Genomic DNA, 12,008 nt, shown 5'->3' on the forward strand with positions numbered 1-12,008 from the left:
TAGGCTCATCTGTGGTAGACTTCAAAACATAATTGTTCAAACATGCGTAATTATGGATCCAATCCATATACATTCACGAACCGCTTCGTGAAGAGCAATAATCTTTGCATGGTTCGAAGATATAGCGACTAGGGTTTGTTTTGTAGACCTCCAAGATATCATGGTCTTTACCCATGGTGAACACTTAACCATTTTGGGAATGACTTTTGTGTGGGTCAGAGAGATACCCAGTATCAGTAAAACCTTCCAAAATACTAATGTTGTTTTGTGATGGGGATGAAGGATGCAGGCCAGTCTTGGCGGCGTTCCTGGTGTGTGATGGGTCCGAATTCATCGTCTCTCTGTGGGGATAGGACAAGCTCATATCAATCGTACATCTCAAGTACCGAAAAATATCTTTTACACAAATCCAATGGCGTCGCGTTGGCGCAAAACTGTATCTAGCTAACAAGTTCATGGCATATGAGATGTCTGGTCTTGTGCATTGAGCTAAGTACAATAATGCGCCTATTGTACTTAAGTATGGCACTTTTGCCTCTAGTACATCTTCGTCATCATCCTTTGGACAAAGAGGATCCTTTTCAAGATCAAGACTACGGACAATCATAGGAGTGCTTGAAGGCTTGACCTTGTCAAAACTCCTAAGCATCTATCAACTCGATGCTCAAGTTTCAAACCAAGACATTATCGTGTTCTCCCAAGATCTTTCATCTCAAACTCAGATTTCAAGTGTTCAGCGATTTCCCTTAACTCTTTAAGGGCTTCCAATGAAGATCATGTCCAACATGAACCGCTATAGAATCCGGAACTTGTTATGGACAGGTGCAGGCATTTACATATCCTTTCTCAATCAAGTAGTCACTTTAGTGAGCGTTTCAACCTCATTACAAACGCTCTCCCTGGTCTAGAGCTACTTGACTCGGGTAAATAAAGTTCACCATAAACCTTCATGTATATTTCGTATCTAGATCCCCATAGAGATACGTAGTGACCACATTTGCAAGCTGTATGTTCAATTATTCGGAAACTACTAAACTGAAAAGGTGATGGAGTGCAATGGCATCCATTATGAGAGAATATGTCTCTTCGTAGTCGATTCCAGGGCGTTTTGTGAGAAACCTTACGCCATAAGGCCAGATTGCCATCTCTTTTTCTCATCACGCTTTCTAACGAAGAGTCAATAGGTTTTATATCAGGAGGTGTTGGCATCATCGGCTCAAAAACCTTTCTCTTCATTAGAGAATCCAACTTAACCTAGATCGCATATTTCCATTTAGGCCAATTTTCTCTATGTTGGCATTCATTCATCAATGGAGCATGGTTCGATATCATCGGACTCAACAAACTCATGTGCAACAAAATGCATGACTACATCATCTATTATGATGGAGTTTCTATCCTACATCTCATGTACACTAATGTAATTTTCATAGAGCTCTATATTCTCAGGAATAGGTTCTGACGTTGAGGTGTCCCCAATGATAACTATAATCTGGAAGATTCTCATGATACGGATTTTGAGTGTCGATGATCAAAGGATTGAATTGTCCCAAAGTATCCTTCGAACCCACTGGCCTCCCACACATCCTAGCTGGAGCCATGACCTGTAATGCCAAAGTGCCACTCTCTATGGCGTTGGCACCATGCCTACCTCCGTGTAGGGTGGCGCTACGTCCTCTAGTAGGGACGTCCATCCTTGCAGGTATGTTTGTAACAGATATGTGTGATCTCATCATTTTAATAGGGATCGAGATGAGACATATTGGGGACAGACCACGATAATTTCTATCGTTCCTGTGTTCTTATCTCCCCCTAACAACTGGAAGACTGTCTCATCAAAGTGACGATCCGCAAATCTGGCTGTAAGGAGATAGCCTAGCAAGGGCATTAATTGGTGAACGATTGTTGGAGTCTCAAATCTAACTTAGTTGCCCATTCGTCTATAAGGACCCATCATAGTGCGTTGTGGCGGCACAATTGGCACATAAATGACACACTCAAATATGCGTAAGTATGAGATACTTGTACCCAGTCACTAGCTGTAACGCAGAGATAGATTGAGTGGTGGTGGGTCGTAGACGAATTAGCATAGCTGCATGCGATATTGCATCACCCCAATTGGATATAAGAAGATTGGTGCGCATTACCAATGTCCGGACTACCATCGTAGTCATTTTTGCGAGACCATTTGGGTGTGTACATGGGAATATGATGTATAGCATCAATCCCATTGCAATAACCATCGAAAGTCTTTGATGTAAACTCTCTAGCATTGTCAAGTCCAATTGACTGAATAGGATGATCCGAGAAGTGAGCCCGTTGTCATATGATATGTGCTAGGAGTGTAGCATAAGGAGTATTACAAGGGGACAATGGCACAACACGTGACCAACGTGTTTGTGTGTCAACTAACATCATGAGGTATTTAAACGTCCGCAAGTTGGTTGAATCAGTCCACAGAATCCCCACTGATTCTATGTAATAATGGAATGAGTATTTTCATATGATTTACATAGGATGGTCTCAGTCCTAATTTTCCTAAGGAACGGGATTTGTAAAATGAGCGAGAGGCCTTGTAAGCACCCAATGAGGATTATGGTTGGGCATGAGCATCTGAAACGCTATTTGAAGTAAAGTTGTGACTACATCACCCATCATGGAGTCATAACCATGGGAAGTGGCATCCATGGTGTCATGGCCATAGGAATTGGCATTCATGGCGTCATGGCCATGGATAGTGCCTACTATGGCGTCATCAAGGGGGACAGTGGCGGCACTAGGCCAGTGATCACACTTAGTCTGGGAATCAATATTTGATTCTTGCTTCATTTCGCTGGAAAGAGTAGATGTCCATGTGAAGTCTATAGTAGACGGATCATCATATCACGACCAGGATGACCTATCCTGTCGTGACAAAGCCAATATGTGTCTAAATCCAAGAGATCTTATCTCACAACTTTATTGGATTTAATAGCTCGAATAGTGACATAGAGTCCACTAGAGAGGCGCATAAACTTCTCTAAGACGCGCCTTTGTTTGCAATCATTAGAGGTATTGCAAAGGAACTCATTTTCATTCCCTACATGCGTTTTGGCATGGAATCCTTTGGGTTGAATAGCTTAATAAGGTGTGTTTGGCCCTAGGAGCGAAGAGAGCTTCTGCAAGGTGCCATTTGGCAAGAGGAATTTAGGCCATTCCATATCCTTGAACTAATACAAATGGCCCAGCTATCATAGTCACAAAGTAATATGCTCAGAATCAAAATGGAGTCATAATGAAAAGAACTCGAAATTTTATTCATAAGCTAATGGAGTACATCATTGTCTCTTAACCATTAAGAATCTAATCCAAATGCCAGTTAGTACAAAACAAAGGTAGTCATTTGACTTCTTTCAGTAACTCCAAAATAAATATGACCAGTTGAGTAGAGAGATGTCGGTGGAGCAAAGCTCGCTTAAGTACCGTTTATCTCAAAACCTTCGTAGACATCATACTTACTTTGGATGAACCTACTTTGAAGAGAAACTAAACCAATGATATTTAGTACAACATATGGCAATTGCCTATTACATCTCTTGGAAAAATAAAGACTTAGACAGAATTGGCGATCTATTAATCCCAGCCAGATTTGAAGTCTTCAACCCTTCACTCTAGATCATCTTCTTGATCTTCTTGTTTCATATAGTGAGCTTCTCTTGCTTCACAATATGCTTTGTAGGTGGTGACAATTTGTTAATGAGCTCTACAATTGTGTGCCCAATGACCGGATACTCCACATCAGGAACATACATCTCTGTGCTCAGACTCCATTGATTGAGGCACTTTGAAAGCATCATAAGGATGGTTTTTAGTGTTGGTGGCACCACCAACACTAAGAACCATCCTTATGACGCTTTCAAAGCACCAACATGGCCATTGGCGTTGCCTCCCTCTCTCTTTCCACGTTGACCTCTTCGGTTTTGTGTCCGCCTATTGTGGCGGTTACCTTCCATAGTGGAGCGATTATATGGACCAGAACATCCAAAAGCATCTCTAAGATTAGGGTTTCGCTCTTGATGCCCTCTCTTAGGGGCGCGACTATAATTGGACTTTTGAATATGGTTTGTTTCCACGGATCTCGAATTATAGTTCTTCACAATGATGTTGTCATGCTTTTTAGTGACATTCATAGCTCCAATGAGCTCATGAAACCTTGTGATCCGTCCTGTAGTAATATCGATTCGATAGTTCTTAGCAACCATCAATGCAAAGATGGGGAAGGTAGAGAGAGTCTTCTCAATTAACTTCGCATCTGTGATCTCTTTACCACAGAATTCTATTAAGGATTTAATGCAAAGTGCTTCCGAGTTGTAGTCAAGAACTGACTTGAAATCACAAAAGCGGAAGCTATGTCATCTCACTTCTAGGTCAGGAAGAAGGGAGTAACAGACATTGCCAAATCTTTCTTCAAGTGAGACCCAGTGCTTTCTGGGGTCTTCTTCATTCATATACTCGCACTGGAGCGAATCATCCATATGACGAGTCATTAAGATGATGGCTTTCGCCTTATTTTCCTCTAAAGCTGCTCTATTTGCTTCCAAAGATTTGAATGATGGATCATTAGATAATGAATTGAACTAGTGGTATTCTTGGAGGTTTTGAGGGAGCAAACACATTAGCTTGAGGGAAGGGGGAAAAAAAAACAGAGGCAATGGTAGAAGACCCAAAAAGGACTATTCACAAAAGAAGAAGTTTGTGATTTCAATTAGAAAGTTAGGTGTTAAAATCTCATTGAGGCATAAAACTATGTTAGCGCTGACATGGCTTGATGGAAGCATTGAAAAATTTAGGGTTAATTACATATAAGTGCATATTTGAATGTTTTTTTAGCCATAAGGTCACTAACTAGTTTTTTCCCTCATAAGGCCACTAGATTAAAAAATGTGTTATATTTTAGATATTAAAAACCAACATATTTACATAAATGCCACTAGAGTACAAAATCAACAATCATTCTCTCTCTCCTCTCCGGCAAGGTCTCCGGTCAACTCCGGCGGGTCTCCGGCCGACCTCCGGCTAACTTCCGGCTGACCTCCGGTCAACTTCCGGCGACCACAAAAGCTATTGTCACTAACACCAAAAGCTACTGTGGCTAGCAACAAAAGCTACTATGATGAGAATCCCGGCAACCTCCGGCGAGGTCACAAAAGCTACTGTCACTAGCAACAAAAGATACTCTGGTAAGATTTCCGGCAACCTCCGGCGAGATAGCAAAATCTACTATTACCAACAACAAAAGCTACTCCTTACCAAAAAAACCTATGCTCCCCAAAACAAAAAGATACTATCCCCACCAACAAAAGATACTGTCACCAATACCAAAAGCTATCTCATCAGCAACAAATGATACTCTCACCAACACCAGAAAACTACTCTCACCAACAGCAAAATCTACTTTCACCAACAACAAAAATTACTATCACCAACGCCAACTAGATACTCTCACTAACATTAGAGAGCTACTCTCACTGACATAGAGAGCTACCAACATAGGTACAGAAAGCTACGATCACTATGATGGAAAACCACTATAATAGTTACAGAGAGCTACTAATTTGAAAAAAAAAAAGGTATTGACATTAGCTTGAAAATATACTAACATAGACACATAAAGCTACTATCACTATATTGAAATGCCACTAGAACAATTACACGGAGCTGCTAACTTGAAATAATGAAAATGAAAATAGAAGCTATTGACATCATGTTGAAAAGATACTAACATACACATAGAAAGATACTATCACTATGTTCAAAAGCCGTTATAACAGTTATAGAGAGTTACTAACTGCAACAAATAACATACAAGAAATTGTTCATTATTCATCAATCAAAATACATCACAACACAAGCAATACCAAGACTTCATATGTCCCCCCTCCTCGATTAGAAGAAGCAATTAAAAGCTGTACAAAACACTGACAAAAAGAAAAAGCAATTGTTGGTCATTGATTATTGATTCGTAAGATATTCGAACAAAAATATAGAAAATCTAGAGGGAAGAAGCATAGAGGAGTTTAGTGGACAGTAAGACCAAATCAATTGTTAATTGTCATATCATTACGGCCAAAGCTAAGAGAAAATACGTCAGCAGAGCACCATCTTTATACATCAAGCTTTCTGTTTGCAACCTTTAATGACTCTTCATAATACTGAGTCACTTGGTGACCATGACTTGTAATTGCTACTGAGTCGGAACAACAGCAATTGATTCAACTCACTCCGAGTCGGTTGCCGCCGAGTGATGGCATCAACAACATCAAAGATTCACCAATTCCGAGTGATGATAATTACCCATATGAAATCCTTTAAAAACCAGAAGGAACAAAAAAAAAGAAGAAGAAGCATAAACAGTCCTATAATCTTTCATCCAAAACTCAATTCTAGAATTGAAGCCATTATGAACAATCACCCAATTTCTAATCTAATAAGCCAAATCTCTACTCTGATACTGTGAGTTACCTTTAAAACACGAAGCACACTGCTTCCGGAGTAGCTCTGATTCGACTTCGAAACAGTAGCCTCGAACTCTGCAACGTCGACGGTGAGATTATGAGGGAGAACGTCGAAAAAGAAATTGAAGACTGTGGCAATATTGATCGACAACTGTTCGATTTGGAGCTAGACTTGGAGGACAGAACCATGGAGGGAGGGAGTCGTCAAGGAGCGTGAGGCGAAGATGTGGTCGGTGGAGTTGAGAGGAAGAGGAGAGAGTCGAAGATCCCGTTCAAGTCGGCGTCGTGCGTTAGAGATCCAGTTTGTGCATCGGAGATCCAGTCGCGAAACTACGTCATGTGTTGGAGATTCAGTTCTAGTTCCGATCACCGACGTGATGGTGGAGAGAGGGAGTACTTCGCCGGCGAGAGAGAAAGGGAGTATTTCGCCGGTGAGAAAGGGGGAGAGAGAGAATAATTAATCTCAGAGGATTTGATCGGGGGAAGAGAGAGGAGAGAGTGATTAATTTAATATGAAGCAGTTAGTTTTCTTAGATAGAAGGGTAAAATCGTCAGGGTAAGAGAAATTTGAGGAAGCAAGTGGCCTTATGTGTATAAAAAAAAATTAGATGGCCTTATAACTAATTAAAGTTTCAAAATGACACTTGTGTGTAATTTTCTAAAAAATTTATCATTTGATACGATTGTGATTTTTAATGAAATTATTGTCTCCTTTTTACGGGGTAGTTTCCTTGCAAAAAAAAGAGAAAATGTTTCAAACAGTACTCGAACTTAGACCGACTCCTAACTTCAGTACCCGACTATGCAAAACTATCACTTTAGTACCCCAAGTTTGAAGCCCGACCCAACATTCATACACGCCGTCCATGACGGTGTTAACTAACAATCCACATACTAAATTTGGATGGGTATTTGGGTCATTTCGTTACCCAAACCTTATTTTGCAGATCCTTCTTCTTCTTTCCTTATCTTTTGTAGAGAGAGAGAGAGTGAAGTAAAGAACAAAGAAGAACAGAGGGGAGGGGGAAAGGGGGGAGAGAGAGAGAAGAACAAAGAAGAACAAAGGGGAAGGGGAGGGAGAGGGGAGAGAGAGAGAGAGAGAGAGAAGAACAGAGGGGAGGGGGGGGGGGGAGAGAGAGAGTGAAGTAAAGAATAAAGAAGAACAGAGGGGAGGGGGAGAGAAGTGTAAGTATTTGGGTCAATACCATTCAACACACACTTTCCTATTATCTCTAGGAGATCCGAGATTACAGAATAGTAGGAGAATACTTCTCCTGCATTCTAGGAGAATCAAGGGAACAAGAAGAAGATTGCAGAATTAGAAAGTGCAGCGAAAATCAAGGAAGACCGCCTCACTGATCTTACGTTTAAGGTAGGACTCATGCATATCATTTTACATGATTTGCATATCGGATAAATGATCTGATATGCTTATCTTCATTAAAGTGTTTTTATCTTGTGAGATTGGATATGCACAAAAATAAGGAAATTGATTTACTGTTTTTGAAACCTTTACATATATATCTTATTCAGTAATAAAAGACTCCTTGATTGAGGGAAAGTCTTGCTCCTATATAAAAGGTCTTGAAACAGTTTTTCTGATGTATGTTTTTGGCCCTCAAAACTATTGTTGTTTTTGTGTTGCTTAGTCTTCACCGAAGGTTTCATGCCAAAACTCCAATTGTTATAGTTTGTTTTCTCACTACATACATATCATGAGTCATATTTGAAATCAGTGAGATCAGTGAGTTCGTGATACAAGCAACTGAGGGGGAGATCTATAGTATAGAGAATACACTAAGCATTAGCTACGTGTGTAGGATAGTTTCTGCAATTGTAAACAAGTTAGCATTGTGTGCTAGTAAAGTGATTGTGATCAATATCACTACTTGTAATTGTATACTCTTTACACATAGTGGATTTACCCTTCGTGTAGGCTACGTAAACAGCCTCGCAGTGAAGTTTCCTCAGTGGGGAGGTTTACACTGCGTCAGCAAAAGCTTGTGTTTGTTTTACTTAAGTTGGTTGATTATTTAGTCTTTTCATTTGTTCACATCATCGTGTTTTTGTTCCATCTGGTGTTTTCAATTGGCATCAGAGCGGGTTCTAGAACTATCTAGTGATCCCAGGAAAGATGGAACATTCACGTGATAGGGCTGCTGGTGGATCTATAAATAGTCCTCATTGTTCGAAGGCGGATGTGAAAAATATACTCAGTGGAAAATATACATGAAATCATATCTCTATGCTCAAGATGAACATGTTTGGAATATTGTAGAAAATGGCTGGACTATACCTATGACAAAAGCAAAAGGAGAAAGCTCTTCCACTGCAATTCCGAAACCAAGGAGGGACTGGACTGAGGAAGAAGTTCGTGATCTGCAAGCAGATTTCAAGGCTAAGAATAGTATTTTCACTGCCCTATCTGAACGGGAAAAACTGAGGATAAGTCACTGTGATACGGCCAAGCAGGCATGGGACCTTCTACAGACTACATATGAAGGAAATAAAAAGGTACGTGCACAGAAATTACAAGCACTGATATTTGAATTCGAAACTATGACTATGGGAGATGATGAAACCATTGATGACTTCCATGGTAGAATTCTTAAAATTTCTGGTCAGTGTCGTAGTCTGGGAGCACCTTTTGATGAAGATAAGATTGTCAAAAAAAATCTCAGAGCCTTGCCAGAAAAGTTTCGTTCAAAAGTCACTAGTATAGAGGACTCATTTGACATTGATGAATATCCACTCGATGAGCTCATCGGCAATCTCAAAACCTATGAGATGAGGTTAAAACCTGAGAAGAAAAATAAGGGAGTAGTGTTCAAGGCCGTAAAAGGAGTAGAAGAAGAAGAAGAAACACTAGATCTTGCTCTACTAACGAAGGAATTCAAAAAATTTCTCAAAAGCAAGAACTCCTCTAGAAATCTCAATGCTCCTAGGAAAAACTCTTACGGAGGAAGCAGTAGCAGCGGTGACTACAACAGCAAGAGTGGAAAAGGAAGCTTCAAGGGAAACCTCTCAGGAAAGCCTAAATGCTATGAGTGTGGTGGCTATGGTCATATCTCTACTGACTGTGGAAATAGAAAGCATGAAACAACAACAACAAGTCTCTTCTCTCAACTTGGAGTGATGATGAGTCTCAAGAAGTTGAAAATCTGGCTCTTGTATCATCACTTCTACCTGATTCAGACAGTGACGAGACCTTCTCTGATGATGAAACAAATGTCCGCTACAGACAACTCTACAAAGCTTCAAAGGCTACTCTGCTTAAAAACTTGAATTTGGAAAAAGAAGTTGAATTTCTGAAAACTGAAAAAGAAAAGGTGGAGCGTCTTTTGGAATCTTCGCAATCTGCATGGAAATCAGAGAAAAGCAAACATGTGAGTGATCTACAAGATGACCAAGAGCTATTGGCATGGAAGACTGAAAAAGATGAGTACCTCAACAGGATCAAATTACTAGAATTGGATGTTAAAGGTCAACAAGCATTAAACTTGGAATTGTCGGCTAAAAATGAGTCTATGCAAGATGAATTGAGATTGACTCAAGAAAGATTCACCAAGTTTGATATCAGCTCCAACTCCATGTCAAAATTGCTCGGATCAGGAAAAGCTCCTCATGACACTTGTGGGTTAGGATACACTGGAGAGAATTCCAAAAGTACCAAATTCGTAAGAGCATCAAGACCTTCTGGAGAAAAAGAAGAAGTCTCCCCTAATGATCATGTCAAGATTGTGAAGAAAGGCAAACCAATCCCAAACTGTCAGGTAAAAATTGACCAAGAGTTCCCCACTGGTCAAAACAGGTACGCAAACTCTAGAACTTTTGTCCCTATTTGTCATCACTGTGGTAAGATAGGCCATATCAGACCTAAGTGTAATGAAAGGCTTTCAAACTCACAGTTCTCTCAAGAAAAATGTACTTTTGAATCCCTACAATTTGAGCTTAAAGAACAAAAAGAACTCATTAACAAACTAGCTGAAATTGTTTCTAATAAGAACTTTCAAACTGAAAGAAGAAAAGAGGTCTGGACCAAGAAAAATGAAAGTAAGTGTCTTCGTTCTTATGAAACTAATGATACATGTCTTTTCACGTGTGCAAGCAAACAACGCTCTCACATTGAGGCAACTTGTTTGGTAGCCCTGACTGCATTAGCTGACAAGCGACGAGACTTCTGGTATGTTGACAGTGGTTGCTCTAGACACATGACTGGAGACAAATCTTGGTTCACATCCTTTGAGGATGAAAACACAATTGGATCAGTCACGTTTGGAGATGGAAGAAAAGCAAATATTCTGGCTCAAGGCACAGTAAACACTCCAGGTATACCTAACCTTAAAAATGTTTTATCTGTTGAAGGCTTAACTGCAAATCTGATTAGCGTCAGTCATTTGACTGATGACTATGAAGACGTATGGTTTAACAAACAAAGATGTTTGGTCTTAAATCAGAAAGGAGAAGGTATCATGGGAGGTAAGAGATCTATTGATAACTGTTATCATATTCAAGCTAATGAATCTTCCAGCTTGCAGTCTTGCTTGTCTGTAAAATCTACAGAGGAGACCTTTGAACTTTGGCACAGGAAGATGGGACATGTCAACTATCAGGATTTGCCGAATTTATCTTCCAAGCAATGTGTCAGAGGCTTGCCAAATTTAAGGGGCAAAACTGACAAGATATGTGGGGAATGCAAAATAGGAAAACAAACAATGGCACCTCACAGAGTGATAAATTCTACAACAACCACAACGGTCTTGGAGCTATTACACATGGACCTCATGGGACCAGCTCAATCCTAGAATATTGGAGGTAAGAGCTATATACTAGTAGTTGTAGATGATTTCTCAAGATACACTTGGGTAAATTTCTTAAAAGACAAGACTGAAACGTTTGAGTCTTTCAAAAACTTGAGTCAAAAATTAATTGTTGAGAAGAAATCATTAAATACCAGTATAGTGAGAGTAAGGTCGGATAATGGTACTGAATTTAAAAACTCCGCTTTTTCTAACTATTTTCATGAGCTTGGTGTGTCACATGAATTCTCAGCTCCAATCACTCCACAGCAAAATGGTATTGTGGAAAGGAAAAATAGGGTATTGCTAGACATGGCTAGAGTAATGCTACATGCTGCAGGTCTTAGCACAAATTTTTGGGCTGAGGCTGTCAACACTGCGTGCTATACAATGAATAGGGTCCTTCTCAGACCAGGTACTGAACAAACAACATATGAGCTGTGGAAAGATAAGAAACCAAATGTGGGATACTTTCATATTTTTGGAAGTCCTTGCTACATTTTACGAGATAGAGAACACCTCGGTAAATTTGATGCTAGAAGTGATGATGGCGTGTTCTTGGGATATTCTCTGAACAGTAGAGCTTATCGAGTTTACAATAAAAGAACTCGAATTGTTATGGAATCCATTAATGTCTCTATTGATGATCAATGTGTGAAACAGGAAGAATCATTTGCAGATTTATCTCCCTCTTCTGTTATACAACCTCCGAACA

The 12,008-nt window shown here is 39.9% G+C and overlaps 1 protein-coding gene across 1 annotated transcript; it reads left to right on the forward strand.

Annotated features, from left to right (window-relative positions):
* Positions 1-8,723: 8,723 nt before the first annotated feature.
* LOC112163777 lies at positions 8,724-11,299 on the forward strand. Its single transcript, XM_024300038.1, has 2 exons — positions 8,724-9,606; positions 9,690-11,299. The coding sequence occupies exons 1-2, from the start codon at positions 8,724-8,726 to the stop codon at positions 11,297-11,299; spliced, it is 2,493 nt and encodes an 830-aa protein (XP_024155806.1).
* Positions 11,300-12,008: the final 709 nt, after the last annotated feature.

This window comes from Rosa chinensis, chromosome 5 (assembly GCF_002994745.2).
Source record: "Rosa chinensis cultivar Old Blush chromosome 5, RchiOBHm-V2, whole genome shotgun sequence".
Classification (NCBI taxonomy): domain Eukaryota; kingdom Viridiplantae; phylum Streptophyta; class Magnoliopsida; order Rosales; family Rosaceae; genus Rosa; species Rosa chinensis.

Coding starts and splice junctions, on each gene's coding strand:
- LOC112163777 (XM_024300038.1), top strand. CDS start 8,724: ATGAAATCATATCTCTATGCTCAAGATGAACATGTTTGGAATATTGTA. Junction 9,607..9,689: donor GCATGAAACAACAACAACAA/GTCTCTTCTCTC, acceptor TACCTGATTCAG/ACAGTGACGAGACCTTCTCT.